Source organism: Schistocerca cancellata, chromosome 1 (genome assembly GCF_023864275.1).
Source record: "Schistocerca cancellata isolate TAMUIC-IGC-003103 chromosome 1, iqSchCanc2.1, whole genome shotgun sequence".
NCBI classification, from domain to species: Eukaryota; Metazoa; Arthropoda; class Insecta; order Orthoptera; family Acrididae; genus Schistocerca; species Schistocerca cancellata.
Window position 1 is genome coordinate 522,795,477 of NC_064626.1, and position 18,201 is coordinate 522,813,677.

Consider the following 18,201-nt stretch of genomic DNA (forward strand, 5'->3'; position numbering starts at 1 on the left):
GTGACACTTAGTGGTCAATTTCTCATCACGTATGGGTGTTGGATACTTTCGACCAGATAATGTACACTCCTGGACATTAAAATTGCAGTATTGTGAATTCGAAGTGCAACAAACATCAGTTGGCAAGAACTATTCTATGGGCTTGCATGTGCACATCATTAACATTTCAGTGCACAAAGTAAGTACGAATAGCGTTCTCTACAGTCTACATATAAGTACAGGGCACACATTCAGGAATCGCATTTGAATTTTGTTTCTTTGTGGCAAGACTCATGAAATTCTGTAGTGCACACGATCATGGTGTATCAAGACTGCGGTTTATCATTGCGCAGTATTGATTGTCCCACTGGTTGGGGTTCAAAATGGCTCTGAGCACTATGGGATTTAACATCTGAGGTCATGGATCCCCTAGATGTTAGAACTACTGAAACCTAACTAACCTAACGACGCCACACACATCCAAGCCCGAGGCAGGATTCGAACCTGCGACCGTAGCGGTCGTGCGGTTCCAGACTGAAGCGCCTAGAAACCCTCGGCCTGGTTGGGGTCCCGGAAACGGTCATGCAGTATCGGATAACCATGTGATGTACGTCAAGTCGGGATGTACGTCAAGTCGGTCAAGTCCGACCAAGCCAAGGTTTTCCATTTGTCTGGGGTCCACGTAGGCCTATTGGCAGTGAAATAAGTGCCATATGAGCCTCATTTTGTTTACTACAACAATCTTCATGGAGCAGTGAGGAAATGAGCATGGGAGAGGAGCAGAAAAGAATTCTTGACATCCTGACAGCCACCTCCCGATGTATAAAACTCAGGTGTCATACCTGCACAGCCCCTGTGACTCTTGAATTGTGCCTCAGCGCGCCAGGGGCTAACAAATGAGGCAAAATGAGGAAATGAAATTTTGCTTCTGATATCAAGTACAGTACAAACTCTGCTATGTAGTGATGAGGTATAAAGCAATGAAACAGTATCATGTGCCTTCTGAATCCCAGGTGAACGTATATCTACGCGCCAACTGGCAATTTCTGTAGATATTTTAGGTAGATATTTCTCTTTTCCTTAAACACCATAATGGTGAGTTATACAAAGATATTTGAAAATATATATTATATTCAGGTGACAAGCCATGGTAAACCTCCTAAGATCGTCACAGAAGAAAAGTGTAATTTCTGTTCGTCTCATTGCTTATTTCTTTCAGTCACTTTATGTACTATAATGTTGCAGTTATTTCTATATAGTATGGTCCAAGTTTTGTAGAGCTACATTACTTAGCAATGATATATCACGCGAAAGTCACATTCACTTTGCACATCAGTGTATATCGTGATTGCTCCAAATCTTCACGACCTGCATTTCCAGCCAATATAAAAATTCAGTCGGAATTGCGGAGGATAAAGGAAACCAACCAAGAAGAACTGCGACTAATGGAGGGAAATATCTACGTGTAGTGTGGGATTTTGAACACCCGTATTATAGGTCGCTGTTTTGTTGATAGGACTTACATAGCGACAGCTATGTCCAGTTTGAACTGATTTTCTGACTATTACCTAAATATTAAGCATGTGAATACTTAAAAAGTAACTGAACAGAACACTTGTGCAGAGCTTACACTTACACATGTCACATATTTAGCTGTACCAGTTGGTTTGCACTCAGCTATTTGACAACAGTCTGTTTCATTTTCATGTCTAAAAGTGCGTATTTGATAATGACGAGACAATGCCTAGACTTCAGTTTGATAAAAAGGAACGAGGGGAAACCTTTAGCATATAACAAGATCATCGACAGGGAGATCATTTGCGACTACGTTAGTAAAGAAAACGGTGATGGCCAGGACTAACCGTGACGCAGTCTATTAAACAATCATGTCATTGGATAGGAAATAATTTTGATTAGATATCTGTCTTCTAAATCGAGTCCCGTCGTTGTATAATCTCTCAGTAACAACGTCACTTCTCTGATTCGTAGCACTTGTTACACTTCTGTTAAGTCGAGATCGATTTCTACTTAACTCAAGCAAGTGAGGGGTCTTTTCACATTATTGTGTCATACTGCAACAGATGGGCCGTGTGTTACAATCAAACACACATTCCATCAGTGAGTACGCCACCACGAGTTCCATCCCAAACACTTTTTAACCAGGTGAAAATAAATAGTGCGAGCTAACAGGCCCATGCTTGTTCGTATTTCCGGAGCTTTACAGATTTTCAAGGAACAAAGTTACAACAGGTGGACGGTTTCAAGTACTTAGGAAGCATATTCTCACAGGATGGCAACATAGTGAAAGAACTGGAAGCGAGGTATAGCAAAGCTAATGCAGTGAGCGCTCAGCTTCGATCTACTCTCGTCTGCAAGAAGGAAGTCAGTACCAAGACTAAGTTATCTGTGCACCGTTCAATCTTTCGACCAACTTTGTTGTATGGGAGCGAAAGCTGGGTGGATTCAGGTTACCTTATCAACAAGGTTGAGGTTACGGATATGAAAGTAGCTAGGATGATTGCAGGTACTAGTAGATGGGAACAATGGCAGGAGGGTGTCCACAATGAGGAAATCAAAGAAAAACTGGGAATGAACTCTATAGATGTAGCAGTCAGGGCGAACAGGCTTAGATGGTGGGGTCATGTTACACGCATGGAACAAGCAAGGTTACCCAAGAGACTCATGGATTCAGCAGTAGAGGGTAGGAGGAGTCGGGGGAGACCGAGGAGAAGGTACCTGGATTCGGTTAAGAATGATTTTGAAGTAATAGGTTTAACATCAGAAGAGGCACCAATGTTAGCACTGAATAGGGGATCATGGAGGAACTGTATAAGGGGGGTTATGCTCCAGACTGAACGCTGAAAGGCATAATCAGTCTTAAATGATGATGATGATGATGATGTTACAGAATTTCAATAATGGCATACATCGTAACATCTCAGTTTTATTTTGCACCTCCAGTGAGATTCATATCCATATGTAATATGTCAAAGATATTATCTCTACGATGTGTAGAGCAAACACTTATTTTACTCTCCCTCTTTACGAAGATGAAGACGACTCGGAAGGACGTTAGTTCACGTTCATCAAGTCAAAGAATTATATGCTATTGAAACGAACTCCCCCATTTCTTTTTATACGCCACTATAAGCAGCACAATCAGTATCATACTAATTGGCGAAATTAATTCAAATAATTTTACGTAAAAAGTGTACGAAAAGTACATGCTTGCAGCACTATCAGATCTTTGTATTCGATTCAAAATAAACAAAAAAGTTAAGAAATTCTACTTCTATACTATTAATGAAACTAGATTTTTATATTGCCACTATCCTGGCCACACTGGACCAGAAGTAAAAGAAATAGTTTTGTAAGATTCGCTCGCCCACGGGAAAAGAGGCGACACGGCCAATAAAAGTATTTAACTTGGAACTCGACGCATAGACAAAAATATGATGCAACTCAGATAATTAAAACATATGTCCGCCGAAAGAGAAGATTTCACATGTTTGTGGGAAAGTGTCTGAACTTGTTACCGTAGGTCGGCAGTAGATATAAGTCAGATACACTATCCACAATAATTAGCGCAACTGTGCTGAGGTCCCGTACAACATTCGACATGAGTGGTACACTTGGCGTATGCATCATTCTCACCTCTCCAACCTGTAGCAGGCGAACGCCTTGTACGTAGGCAAGCTGCACAGCACATCTTGCAGCGCAGTCGACGTTCTGCGTTGTGAATTACGTCTGAGGCGCTACTTAAAGAAAAATCGGCTTTTTTTGCTATATGCAAACACTGGTGATTTCTCGATATTTAAATTACTGTCTTTGAAGAGATTTGGTTACATACACGTACGTGGGAGAAAGTACTTGCGAAATGTAAGTGTGTGGCGTAGCGGTATACAATGAGGATTAGGAAGCTGTGAGAGTCTTCTTGTTGCTCTGAGTAACCCCGTGTTGTAAAAACGCGTTCCCAAGCTGACGGGGCGCCATCTGTAGTTTTCCTGTGTTCGTATGTAGGCTGTCCCGTTCATACGCGTCCATTATGCAGATGGTAATAATCAACACACCAATCTTTCATCTATATCATACTCCGCAAGCCACCTAATGATGTGTGGCAGAGGGTACTTTCGGTACCACTCTCTCATCTCTCCAACGCTGTTCCATTCGCGAATAGTGCGTGGTAAGATTGATTGTCGGTAAGCCTCTGTATTGGCTCTAATTTCTCGAATTTCCTCCTCGTGATGTATGTGGAGGGAAGTAATACGTTGTCTGTCTCCTCCTGAAAAGAACTGTCCCGAAATTTCAATAGTAAAGCTCTCCGTGATGCACAACGCCTCTCTTGTAACGTCTGCCAGTGGAGTTTGGGTAGCATCTCCGTAACGCTCTCTCGCCAGCTAAACGATCCCGTTAAGAAAGGCGCCGCTCTTCGTTGGATCTTTTCTGTCTCCTCTATCAGTACTACCTGATAGGGATCCCAGATAGATGAACAATACTCAAGAATCGGGCGAACAAGCGCCTTATAAGCCACTTCCTTCGTGAGTGAGTTACATCTCCTTGAAATTCTACCGATGAATCTGAGTCTGGTGTGTGCTTTTCCCGCTATCTGTTTTATATGGTCATACCACTTAAGGTCGCTCTGGACAGTTACGCCTAGATATTTTACGGCAGACGCTGTCTCCAGTTGACTGTCATCAACAGTCTAGCTGTACAGTAGTGGATTTCTTCTCCTATGTATGCGCAATATGTTACATTTATTTCCGTTCAGAGTGAACTGCCAGAATCTGCACCATTCATCAATTCTCTGCAGGTCGTTTTGCAAATTCTTACTATATTCTCGCGTTACTACTTTGGTATAAACACCTGCATAATATGCGAATAGCATTAAAGAGCAACAGACGCTTTCTACTAGATCATTTATATATATGTTGTGAACAGCAACGGTCCTATCACACTTTCATCTGGTACTCCGGATATTACTTTTACATCAGTCGATTTAGCTCCGTTAAGAGCGACGTATTGAGTTCTATCTGCAAGAAAGTCTTCAATCCAGTCGCAGGTCTGCTCCGATACTCCCCAAGCTCGTATCTTTTTCATTAAACTCGAGAAAGCGGTGAGTATATAGGCAGTACAGAGGGCGCCACTGTCGATCACGTGGAGTCGGGTATGAGATTGTCTCTGGTAATGCCGACATTCTCGATTGAAAGTAATCGATCGTCACGCTTGCGGTGCAACGCTGACATCTAAATTTTATCCAGTTTAACACCTTCGTCTTTCCTGTTAAAATTATTACGGTGTTGATCAATCTCGATAGCCTCCCTATATATGCGTGCATAATAATGCGAGGTTTTTGATATAACGCTCGTCTCGCTGAATTTCATTTCATGATCACCTTCCCGGTAAACATGTTCCGCTATGGCCGATTTATCCGTGTGACCCAGGCGGCAATTCCTCTTATTTTCAACAAGACGGGTGTTCACACTTCTCTTTGTGGTACCGATATAAACCTGGCCACAACTACGCGGAATTTTATATACCCCCGGTGTAGCCAAAGGGTGTCGTGCATCTTTTGCGGATCTTAAATATTTTTATTTTACCGATGAGTCTGGAAATAGTTTCCAACCCATACTTGCTTAAAAGTTTCCCAATGCGGTCTTGTTGGGTAGAGGTTTTGTTGTCATAGATGTCTGGCTTCAACCAGCTTTCTATTTCCAATATTATCTATGCATTATAACCTTCAGTAAGCGATACTAATATTGCGACCTTTTGTCGGATGCTCCTGCAGTTTACTAAAATCATTTTAATCTTTTTTATCTCTGATCTGTGAGGACCAAGATTCTCTGAGGTCGTTGTGGCTGATTTAACAGGAAAATCGTGTTTGCCCCCAAGGGAGAGGTCCTCTAACTTAAAAAAGCCCCATGTGCACGCCACACGTACTCCGCTACCATAGAAGCCGCTTCCTGTGTGTAGTGCACGTCTGACCTATTGAGGGGAACCCTACAATTCTGTACCCGATAGCGGAGGTCGAGAAATTCGCATCCGATGCCGTCACAGAAGCGTCTGAGCCTCTGGTTTAGAACTTCCACCTTTGAATTAAGAAAGTCATTTCCTGTACACGAGTCGCCATGAAATTTAATGTAAACTTTCGGAATAACAACAGCTAACTATTGGACGAGTTTTAGTTCTGTAACTGAAATAATTTCTGAAATGTTCAAAGTTACCTAAAACCTAGATGTTGTAATTTACCGTTGCAAGCAACCTTTTTTCCTTCTTTGTTGGGAATGCATCGGAAAAGTGCTTTAATTAAACACTTTGTTCTGAAATAGTTAATTAAGCAATAAGTTGTTCAAAAAACTACATTTTATATTCATCTTAAAAAATCAGAATCACCAAGATCGATTTACAAACGATCTTGGCGAACGTGATTTTTGAAGAATAATATAACGACTCAAATCAACCCCAACCCTTGACACAATGTCAAACATGTAATACTATACTTTATATTATGATTTCTGTTTACACTCGTAATTATAATTTTTAGTTGTCTGAAACAATAATTTTCAGTCACTGTGCTGCGTGAGAGAATGAGGGGGTGAATGGACCATGCATGTGACGTATGAGGCTTGTCACTTTTAATAGGTAATGACGAATGATCGTGTGAATCACATAATGTAATCGAATAGTGAGTCACATTTGTGGCTTTCAATACGAATTAAATTAGCTAGTTTAAGTCTTCTAGAAACATATCTTTACTTCTCTCCTTAAGACAACTACAGATGCAGCTGTTTCCAGTTTATATTTTTTCGGGAAAGTATAAATTTTGCCACATGTTTAAATTATATTCGGAGGTGAGGACTGGCCAGGCAGGGAAATCACCGCGTTGTCCGCGCAAAGTCATGAAGGTAGCTGGCTATAGTACGCTCCAGTTTATCAGAGAGGAGTCTTGAACGAACTGTGACAGAAGCCTGAGCAGCAGGGGATTGACGTACTAGGACATGCATTCATGCTATGAATTAGTGCTTTGATAATGGCTAACAACTAGCTGAAATCTAAATTTGCCTAATAGAACCTGTAAAAAATGACTAACGGTTGCTGCGCTCTATCACTTGAAAGACTGCTGCTAGTTCTGAAAGTGGAAGAGATGAACGCCCGCTCGACGCCAGGAATCTACTTACAGCTTCAGTACTGTGAGGACGTACCGCTCAGTGCTCTAGAAGTTTCTTGAAAATGTTCTAATTTGCTTTTTGTTGAAAAGTTGAATATTTCGAAAACCACTTGGATCCGTTGAAAGCACGTTTTCAGTAGTGCTGTGATTTATAGTGAAAATTGCGATTTTCTTCCAGTGGAATAAGCGACAGTGTGACATGCTATGAACCGTATTTCAGGAATTTCAGGTTACGGAATACTAGCGAACAGTATACTCGTAGTTTTGGGCGACCTTACTAAATTGACGAATATTCTGTGGTTTTTCAGACTGTTTCTTGCCTAGTTGAAACTGCAATTCTTTGAACAACAGGTCGCAGGTTCTATGTTTATGCTGACTACTAGTGAAAGAATGTGCTGTATGAATGGACAGAACAGTAGAAAACTTTGATTAAGTATGCTTTTGTCTCAAGATCTGCGCCTTAGGGTGTACTTGGTAGCATCATGTATATCGCTAAAGCGATAATAGAGCACCATAATTTTAGTAAAGAACTTGTTTTATTTAGTAGCTTCAGTCAAACCTGATAGAATGAATTCTTTTTTCAGTGAGGCACTGAATGGTATGCATCCTCTTGACAGGTATAGTGCGCTCTGTCTTTTAAGCCTTTGACTATCAATATTTTTTGGAGTTAAACACGTTAACGTACGTATTTTTCAATTAATGTCGCAGTCAGAAGTAAACTCGTAAACTCCGTCCATGTGTCCTTGGACCCAATAGTACCGACCGACTGCCGTGTCATCCTCCCCCAATTGCGCTATTGGGTGCAGTATGGAGGAGCGAGGGGTAAGAAGAGCGCTCTCCCCGCCGTTGTCAGATTGCGTGACCTCGCGCCGCTACTACTCGGTCAAGTAGATCGTCAGGTTGCCTCTTGATGAGTGCGCCCGTTCCAGTCCTAGTGAACCTTCGAGATTCCCGTTGGAATCGATTGGCTGTTTCGTCTTCGTAGAATGTCTTTGGAAGTACGATTATACGAGCAAGAGAAGAGCGCTCGCGGGCAAGGATAGTAAGTGGTTCTGCGCCAGCAGGAGGAGTTTGTGGGCGTAACGGCTAGCGAGTTGACGTACATTAGTGAGGCTGCTGGGAGCAAAGGAGCGTGCATGTGTAAAGGAAGCCACATGCGAAGGATTTCGCTAATCCGGAGGAAAAAGACGACACGCCATGATAGCCATCTTTTTTTAGAAAGATAGCATGTTGCTTTTGGAGTTTTTGAAACTTCTGGTCATTGAAAACGAGGGAACTGGTTTCGATTTCACCCGGTGAAGTGGTCTTATTCTAGAACCTCGTAGAACTGTGTTGTGAAACCGATCTCTTAAGAGGGGGAGAAATATGGACAGCGCCAGTAACAATAAGTTGATTTGGTTTCGTGGAAATAAGGCACGAAGTATATATAACCTGCCATGCTGATCGAGCTGAACCTATTGTTCTGGTAGTCAGGCCTGAAAAAAATGTAGCACGAGCAGTACAAAGGCACACTCGGTGCAAGAGGTGGCTAGATAGATGTTATGTAATTTTAAGTAAGGTTAGTCTGTACATGGTACTTTGATAAAAGGTTGTCTTTTCTGTTATTGTAACATCTCACTGTGTACGGTCATACAGTAAACTGGAATTTTTTTTCTTTGAGGACTGGCACAGTGTAGTAATTACCGGAAATAGCGGAGAGCTCTCAGGTTAATATGTTGGTAACTGTTCTAGATAAACTGAAATTGAAAAATTGCATTTTCTTCGGTTAACCAACTGAAATGATCGCGTGAGAACTTAAGCTGAACATTTTATGGGTGAGCTATGGTTAAATTATTTCCTATGAAGCGCTCTCGTAAATGCTTTTGATAGACTGATTTAACTTGTGGAAATTTAATGGAAACCGTCCTCTTAATCGATAGTTCATAGATTATTGTAAATCAACTGTCTTCATTAATGTAGCCCACTTTGGGAACTAACAGATAGTTAAGCGACCTGATTCTTAATAGTCAAAAGTGGTTAAGTGCGCTCTGCACACTGAATTATGTTTGCTTCTGGTATTGTTTGAAGTTTTTTTTAAAATTTAAACTTAAGGGAGTGAAATGCAACTTTGTTCAATGGAGGGTATTTTAGAAAATTGTTTCACTATTGTTGTTTAAATTTTTTGGGGGTTTTGCCTTTGCATAAGCTCTTGTAAGTAAATGTTGGAAAAAAAAAAGAAAAGGGGGATATCAGTGTAAGATGAAACTGATTAACTAATGATCGTTGGGCTTTAAATAAAGGAAGAGACTAACACTTGCTTTCAACAAAATAAATGAAATGGCAGGGTACGGTGTTGACTGTTCAGCCAGTGCATAAAAAAGTGGTTGGGCTGCGGAAAATTAATTTTATAATAAAGAGATTTCGACTTTCAGCGTGAAACCAGTCCACTCCACCTCCCCACTAAATCCGTGGCTCTGCCTTTCACCTGCCACAAAGGAAAAATCTCTGAGAGTACCGGGATGCGAATCCGGATCCTCTGTGTGGGACGAAGCTCGGGACGCGAACAGCCAGAAGTAACAGTATGAAAAATATATTTTGCACCGTTTCGTTTTCCAATGTGAGAAGGGGTTATTCGTAAGTACCTATGAGGCTTCAGAATAGGACTGCAAAAAACTACGAAAGATACAGAAAACAATCATCAGTGGATAGAGCACGTTTCCAATTCTTTAGCTGACAATACAGGTGCGCAATAAGGGGACCGATTGTGGCACACCAAGTGTCAACACGTGCGTGCAGTCCGGGAAGAAGCCACAGCAGCCCGCTTTGCAGATCTGATCATTGGGTTGCCTGCCTGCAGGCGCGAACTAATCCGATGCCACAATACGAAGCGGAGGGGAGCAAAGAGTAAAAAATAAAGTTGAAAGAGAGTGCAACCTACATGTGCGAGCTGTAAATTATAACGATTCTTCTAATGATTAGCAGTTTTCTCTTTATCTGTCGGCAGAAAGTTCACACTGGTCCTCTAATAACTTGTTTTGGGACACATACCTCCGAGGAGATCAGCGAAAGGAACGATACCTCACCGCCGAAGTGAACTATAGTAGTCACGGGTGTGCAAATCTGCAGCAGTTGGTTGTTCAGCTGAAAAAGAAGCGGGTCGAGGCGTTCGTTGTATGGAGAGGTAGCTTCGCGTGGCAGTTCACCATCGTTCTTGTCCAGCACAGAACTGTGGACTGGTAAGGGGTTTCTGCTCTGTAGTGATTCTACCCTTTTTACAATCCGTGATTGTCGACGGGTGTCTTTGTAACCAACACGCTGTCGCCCTGGCATTTTAGTCGGGAGGCAGGGGTTGCACGCGAATCAAGGTCCTCTCGGTAAACCCTCGCACTTAAGAAGCCCATTGTCCACAAGCAGTCGGAGGTGAGGTGTCCCGTGCACCGGGCATCGTTGACCTGGCAGCAATCTTATGCGGTGATACTGCACATCTCGCCAGTGCAGCAATCATTTGTCATGCCGACAGGTAGTTTAAGATTTGACAACCTGCCACTTATTCGACAATGCCCCAACATTCCACTCTTCTTCACTGTGGTGGCGAGAGCATCCACAAGTATGCAGAAGCTATCCCTAATCCGCTTGCTCTTGCGTGTGAGCAGGTCTTAGTCGTTTTAGCACCGCGCATTTGATATGCAAACATTTTTAAGCTACGTTGCAACTCAGCATCTTTACCGCTAGCACGTCAGCTGGGTCGAAGAGGACGTGTTCCAGTCGATATAATTTTGTTACGAGTGGGAACTTCAGCGAAACAGATTTAGCTCTCAAGCAAAAGTCAACGGATCGTGTATCGTCAGAACGAACACAAAAAAACATTGAGAGAGTAAGACACGGTATGGAGTCTAGTCCATGTAGCCAGTTCATAAACAGGCTTCTGCTATGAATCCAGTCTCAGGGTATGACGAGTTCTTCATTATAATTTACTCTTTCACCCATACAGAGGTGATTCAGTAGCTGCAGGTTCAAGATTACGCAAAACACGCAACATTTTCAGATCATACGACTGAAGTTATGATTCGTGACTTCGTTCTCATGAAGTGCAATGAATTTTATTGCCGTTTATGTGGTAATGTTAACAATGACGGCTCCACCGTTTAGTCAAGTAAAGTGCCTAAAGACATGCATGGACATCCCCTTCTCTGTGACTGTGCTGCGGGGCTATGATGAAATATGTAATTGGGCCATACTTATTTGAAGGAGTGGTACACAAGCAGTTGCTATCAATGCGGAGTAAGAAGACGACACATAAGCCTTTAGATCTTTTTACCGCATCCTGCACCATCAGTAACGTTCAATCACAGAGCTAATAAGCAAAAATTACAAAATGGTTTCCGAAACATGGGGGACCGTTCACACACATAACTGTCAAATTTCCTGGTGGCATAGTTTCCCCTAATGGTGACACTACTTGACCGACACGTGCGGCAGTTCTCAGCATGTGTGTCCTCTTTTTATGGAATACTTTAAATCGAGGGTGCATATAAACAGATCACGAACATTAGACTACATTAAATGGGTCATTCATCAGGAAATTGTTCCATACCAAATGGAGTGGAGGGTATGTTTTTGTCAACTTCTGCAGGCGACTTGAAAAATGGACAGCAAAACTAGGATACTGCTTATACACCAGAACGTTACTTAGAAATCACAAGAGTGTTTTATACACTTCATTTTGGAGCCCTTAAATACCACATATACCCCAATATGTTGTTTCAATAAACATGTTGAATGTTGTGTAAAAAAAGAGATAATACCAATTAAAAATTGTTATATCCTTTTGCTGCTCCCAGCTATATCACCAATGTATGCAGAAAACTGCAATAACGTTTTATGAATACCTTAACACGTTTTGATGTAACATGCACAGCGGATAGAATTGGGTCACACAGGCATACCTATACACAGTTTTGATATTACGGGTAGAAGAGTCAGGCACTTTAAATTTTTTCGCCACTGCTAAGACAACCAATCTGAACGATCCAATAAAGTTTCGTTCCATTGGCTGTAACGGGTGCTAGATTTTTTTGCCATGTGGAGATATAGTTCTTTATCATACGAGAGGTCTCTAACCCTTTAACGTGGATACTGTCATATGACAGACAGGTGAAAACGTGTCCTTGTTTCCAAGCCTGTCATGTGACGGACCACTGAAAGTGTGTGTCTTGATTGCGTGGCCAGTTAAATTTCCTGCCGACGAAAATGAGCCCTCACAGTGAGTTCTGTAATATTTCATGCCAATTAAAAATGTTCCCAAGTCGCAAAGTCAATCACATGACGGACCAGTTACGGTGTGCTTGTACTATGAGGCCCGTGATATGAAGCACCAATGAAAGGGAGTCCTCGCTAACAAGATAAACCAAAAAATTTATGCTCTGCAGTTTAATCAACGCAGACCTGTACAATGTAAATCAGGCAACAAAGTGTCAATTTATTGTGATATTTCATCATAACCTAATAGTCTGACCTGAATAAAGTAGTATACAGGGTGAGTCACCTAACGTTATCGCTGGATATATTTCGTAAACCACATCAAATACTGACGAACCGATTCCACAGACCGAACGTGAGGAGAGGGGCTAGTGTAATTGTTTAATACAAACCATATAAAAATGCACGGAAGTATGTTTTTTTTAACACAAACCTAGGTTTTTTTTAAATGGAACCACGTTAGTTTTGTTATCACATCTGAAAATATAAACAAAGTTTTTTTTTAAATGGAACCACGTTAGTTTTGTTATCACATCTGAAAATATAAACAAATACGTAATCATTTTGAGATACAGAGTCCTAAAGTTAAATGAGCTCTGAAAAATCTGCAGTTGAGAGACCAGAAATATTCAAGCATATGGCTTCTTGCTAGAGATGAACCTTTCTTTCTGTTTGTTTGGATCATTAATTTCAGAAGCATTATAGGCAGGCAAGTGGAGGTTATGGACTTGTACCACACGGTGCGGCCAGTGTAGTCCTGGATAAGGAGGACACAGTAGCAAAGCATGAGGAGGCGCGTAGCGCAGCTTGCAGCGCACTGAAGGCGCCTGTCTTATGTCGCCGCCTCGTCGGCTGGAGCAGCAGCGGCGTGCCGTGGCTACTCACCGGCGACATTGTGCTGGCACAGTCGCGCGAACATGGCTGCCCTCCTGCAACAAAAAAACAACACGGTAGCGTCAGAAGGGGCCTCCAGTGTCCGTGCTAGCGCTGCAGCTTACCGGCTAATAAAGGCTTCCCATAAAATACGGATTCTGCGTCAAGTCACCACACTCCTATAGTGAAGCTTATGCATACTATACATGATATATAATATCCTTCTCTTCAATAGGGGTGTTTATTTTCGAAACAGCATAAGCGCTCATTGCCACACTTCGTCCGTGAATAGAATAGGAATTAGATAAATTAAACAGTAATCTATTCCATACATCAGTTCAAAATTGTTCAAATGTGTGTGAAATCTTATGCTACTTAACTGCTAAGGTCATCAGTCCCTAAGCTTACACACTACTTAACCTAAATTATCCTAAGGACAAACACACACACCTATGCCCGAGGGAGGACTCGAACCTCCGCCGGGACCAGCCGCACAGTCCATGACTGCAGCGCTATAGACCGCTCGGCTAATCCCGCGCGGCCCATACATCAGTGATTTACTTTGTATAAATCTGCGAGTTGTAATGAATTTCCTTCAGTGAACATTGTGAATGTATTATTTGCAACAAGGCATCTTATGACAATATTTTTGTTTTACTGCGTGGGAGAAAGGGGCATCAAACGAAAAATTGGGAGTTTCATGTCTCAGTCACGTACAAACGCCAACATTTCCAATAAAGTATCACAGAATTTTTTTTTCATTGTGTAATGTAATGGACAACATTTTTTAAATTTTGAAAGATGGAGACGTTTAACTGAATTTAATTACTTTCATTTCCCGTAAAATACGCATAAATTTTAGAAATAGCTACAATCTCCAAACAAAATTTTGGCGATGAGCTGATAAATAAAATTTGCAATCTTATACTAACATGCTATGCCAATCGATACAGGACCTACAAATCAACTGCGTCACTCGTTGAGCTAATTTTAGCATCACGGGAACTTCAAAACCTCTTTTGGAATACGTGACCGCTATTTTATCGTAAACAACTCAATAATTAATAACGGTAGTTTAACGAGCATTCTCCAACAATAGTCGAGTGCTGTGTGTGTGTGTGTGTGTTTGTACACCCTATGGCTATAAATAAGCTGTCTTTGTTGGTTATACCAATGTAGATACTAAAAGTAGAAGAGTGGACTATTCAGCCTAGTGAAAGAGGCATCTGCTTATCTGAATGAAGTCTTAGCCATTGAAAGTTAGATAGCGTACAGTATGACGGCCCACGCTGTCCATATCGTAAAAATAACGCACTCACTCTCCGCGTTGCAGAAACTAACATCGATACATTAGACTAAAGGGAACTAAATAGCTTCCACTGTGTCAGAAATGCGAACAAACAGTATGGTGGTCATGAAATGAGTACATTACAACCGTTTTATAGAGTAAGGCTCTCGCTGTGAGCATTATCTGCAGATGACGCCACGGGTTACCTGTACGAGATGGTAATATGTCTTTGGGGAGAGAGGAACCTTTATACCCGTTCACCTCCACATATTTTTGTGCCTGTAGACCTACTTTGAAAGCGAGGATGCATTGTGTGACTGTGGTTACTTTGAATCCTTTGTGTGTACTTGTAACCTGTAGCATAGTATGAAAATTAAGCTATCTTGCGATACAAGGAGTCAGAGGTTTTACCTGCACCCACAGGGGATGTCAAGGAGCGTCTTCGTGTTCCGACAGTTATGTTAGCCGCAGGTTCCTAGGTTCGTCTCTGCTAACCCCCACCACATTTCTCTCCCAAGAGCTATGGTACGACCGCGTCTGGACAAACTTGGACTGCAGCTGTGGGCTCTCGTATGAAGGTAGAGATTTTCGGAACACTCCCTATACTTTCTGGATACAGGTATGAGGATATGTCATTTTCGAATAATAATAATGCTAAGCCTTTTCCCTTTAAAAATTTTTATAAGGACCATTGAAACAACAGCGATCCAAGTGAAATATTTTTAAATAACTAAGACAGTGTTGACTGCATAAAAACGTTTTGAGATGGTGACCGGTTTCCTTCTATTTTTAAGACCATCTTCATACTATTCTCTGAAATATTATTGCATTTACAGACTTAGAGGGACATGTAACAACAATAACTACAAACTGAGACATAAACATAAGAAAAATTAAAAGAAAATGGTGGCAGGCGGAGAAGGGCATGGAGCAGGTACTGTCTCTTGAAACTGGTTGGTAGCATGGAGAGGCTATGGGTAAAGTAGGAGAGACTCCGCCTTCCGCATGTCATTATCAGCCAATAAGGCGTGCAGTACGTAAAAACGCTACAAACGTAATGTACGTACAAAGTAGAAGCATCTAGTACAATAGTAAAGGTGAAATCTAAGCCACGTAACAAGTCATAACTGCTAGAGGAAGCAGAATATACCAAGTAGATTTACAGGAAACAAACCAAACAAATTTTACCTTTAAATGTGTAACGTTAGGCAGAACTTATTGTGTAATTAGACATGACTATCTTAAGGAGCGTAACTAAATGTTAGTTTTTTTCAAATTTATTTGACTTCAGTGCAGTAGTCAAGCCAGTGTCGTAGTAAATTCCAGAAAGTCTATTTGACTAGAATGAAATTTTCACTCTACAGCGGAGTGTGCGCTGATATGAAACTTCCTGGCAGATTAAAACTGTGTTTCTATTTGACTAGTTTCGGTGAAGCTCAGTCACCATAATGAAATGTAACAAGTATGAAACACGTTAATTATGAGAACCACAACACTTTTGTCATAGGAAACTATACGGTCAGTTTATCACTTTAAACAAAACCTTGTTATGCCGTAAAAACAAAGAAGCACCATCATTGAAATTAATCGCGTGAAGCCCTAGTCTATACAGAACATTAAAATCTTCACGTCGTATTTTTTGGATTAACATCGGCGTTGTACAATTACTTGCATAACGAACCTGAATCTTGTCTTATTAAACTAAGCATTTCTGCTGTTATTCTGAAACATACATCGCTCAAGTATGAGGTGGAATCGTTAACTGAAGTATCAGAACGCATCTGCAAAAAATAACAGTCGTCCATTTTTTTAAAATAGTAAAATTCGCTAATAACACGATAGGTACGTCTTGAGGTAAGTAAACTTCCTGAGGTAACGTAAAAAACTGTAACAGGATGGAGATAACGAAATAACAACAACCATGCATGAATACTGTGTCCTCCTCCTATAGGATTCCGTACGTCAATCGCCAAAAACGAAACCCTTATGAGATCACTTCGTATATCTGTCCGTATGTTAAGATCCCTTTTTCTCAGGATCGGATAGAGGTATCAAGTTCAAATGTATGTGAAATACTAACTGAGGTGTACTGCCCTTTGTAGTCTAAAAAATTTAATCTTCGAAGTCAATGCAGTCCGAAGATACGGCCATTTATGTCGCATATTTTGATACTTGCAAACTCATTCATCAAAACCTATAGATTACCTATTTACTTTGCGCGAATCCTACGTACAGAAAACGAGAACTCCGCGAAGGAGCTTAGTTCTGATCCAAACTGCTGCCACGATAACTGGAGGAACAGAGCGGTAATGCTTGTCTGAATTTATCCCCGACTAAGTCCTGCTGCAATCCTTCTGAATATTAGGTCTGTTAAACTCTGTATAATTTGATTCGAATTGTACCGGTTTAATGATTTGTTTATTTGTTCAGTGACTTCCCACATGGTGCTGAATGACATCTAAGCCGTTAACCAGTTTATCAAGTAAATGTCCGACCACGTTTGGCTTCAGCACATGTAACAACGCAATTACAGCCAAATCTCTTGAGTCTTCGCGCAAGATAACATTTTTTCTTCCCCATGACTTCCACGTGTAATCACTAGTCCATGAGACTCCTTTATGCTGTAAAGTAGAATCCCAGTTGCACCCGCCCCGTTGTACTAAGTCAAATCAAAGTGAACGAACCTCGGCTGTGAATTTTGGTACCACAGTTACCACCACTATAGTACGTAAACTGCGAGTAATAGGCGGCATTCCACGCTGCACGAGAACCTACATGCCTACGTGTTTTCCCCTCATTTATCAAGATACGATATAAAAGTCTGAAAGCGTTTTTGCGAACTCATGGCCACCCATGGAATGGAGAGGCACTTCCTCTGGTGGTCTTACAACAGATGTCTGGTAACGCGTCGTAGTGAAGTAGGATATTTTTTACTCTCGTTATGAAAGTGAACTGATGTGTGGATGATTTTTTCCCCTTACTGTGTCCTTTATTTTCCCGCCTCTCCTGCGACGCTTGCTGCTGTTCCCAGTCATGGACGTATAGGTAAATCAATGCATTAGTTATTTCTTATACTGATGAGCGGCTTATATTAACAATTATCACGCGAAATGACGCTTGGTTGATCGTTATGTTGGAGCACAATTACAATCGACCTGTGTTGGAGGTGCGTTCCTGTGCGCTGTCGATCTGTTACCCGTTTTGTTCACGTTAAATGTCAAATGCATTATCAACGTAATAAATGTGGTTCGAAGTTAATAAAACTCCTTTAAATTACGATGTTGTACTGGACTATGTCCTATTCGGGGGCCTTGTGTCTCTTATTAATGTTATGCATTCAAGAAGAGATATTTGTTGTCATACTAAGATATCAACTGACAGATACTCAAATGCTTAAGCTATGTGGTTCTGTCTGTAACGGCACGTTTCCCTCTCATGCTTGCGTCCCCATGTTATCACTAGTAGCACAAACACGTGTTAAGAACCTAACCATTAGGGAAAACAGACATGAATTGTTGTTGAGAAATAGGCAATGAGAATCTTCAAACATTGAAAGTGACTTTCACATAATAAGACTGACAGCGAGCACACAATAGCAGGAAACTTTGATCTGGTGGTCCCTGCCTACGATTTGCGTTCGCAGAAGAAGATAACTTTC

The 18,201-nt window shown here is 41.3% G+C and overlaps 1 protein-coding gene across 1 annotated transcript in view; it reads right to left on the minus strand.

Moving 5' to 3' along the window:
- The window catches only part of LOC126187869 (uncharacterized), a 1,070,755-nt gene that overhangs the window by 622,078 nt on the left and 430,476 nt on the right, over positions 1 to 18,201 (minus strand). Inside the window, exon 2 of the mRNA XM_049929241.1 lies at positions 13,268 to 13,311. Within this exon, the coding sequence (XP_049785198.1) occupies positions 13,268 to 13,301 (34 nt within the window). The 5' untranslated portion in view covers positions 13,302 to 13,311. The remainder of the gene's footprint in view (positions 1 to 13,267; positions 13,312 to 18,201) is intronic.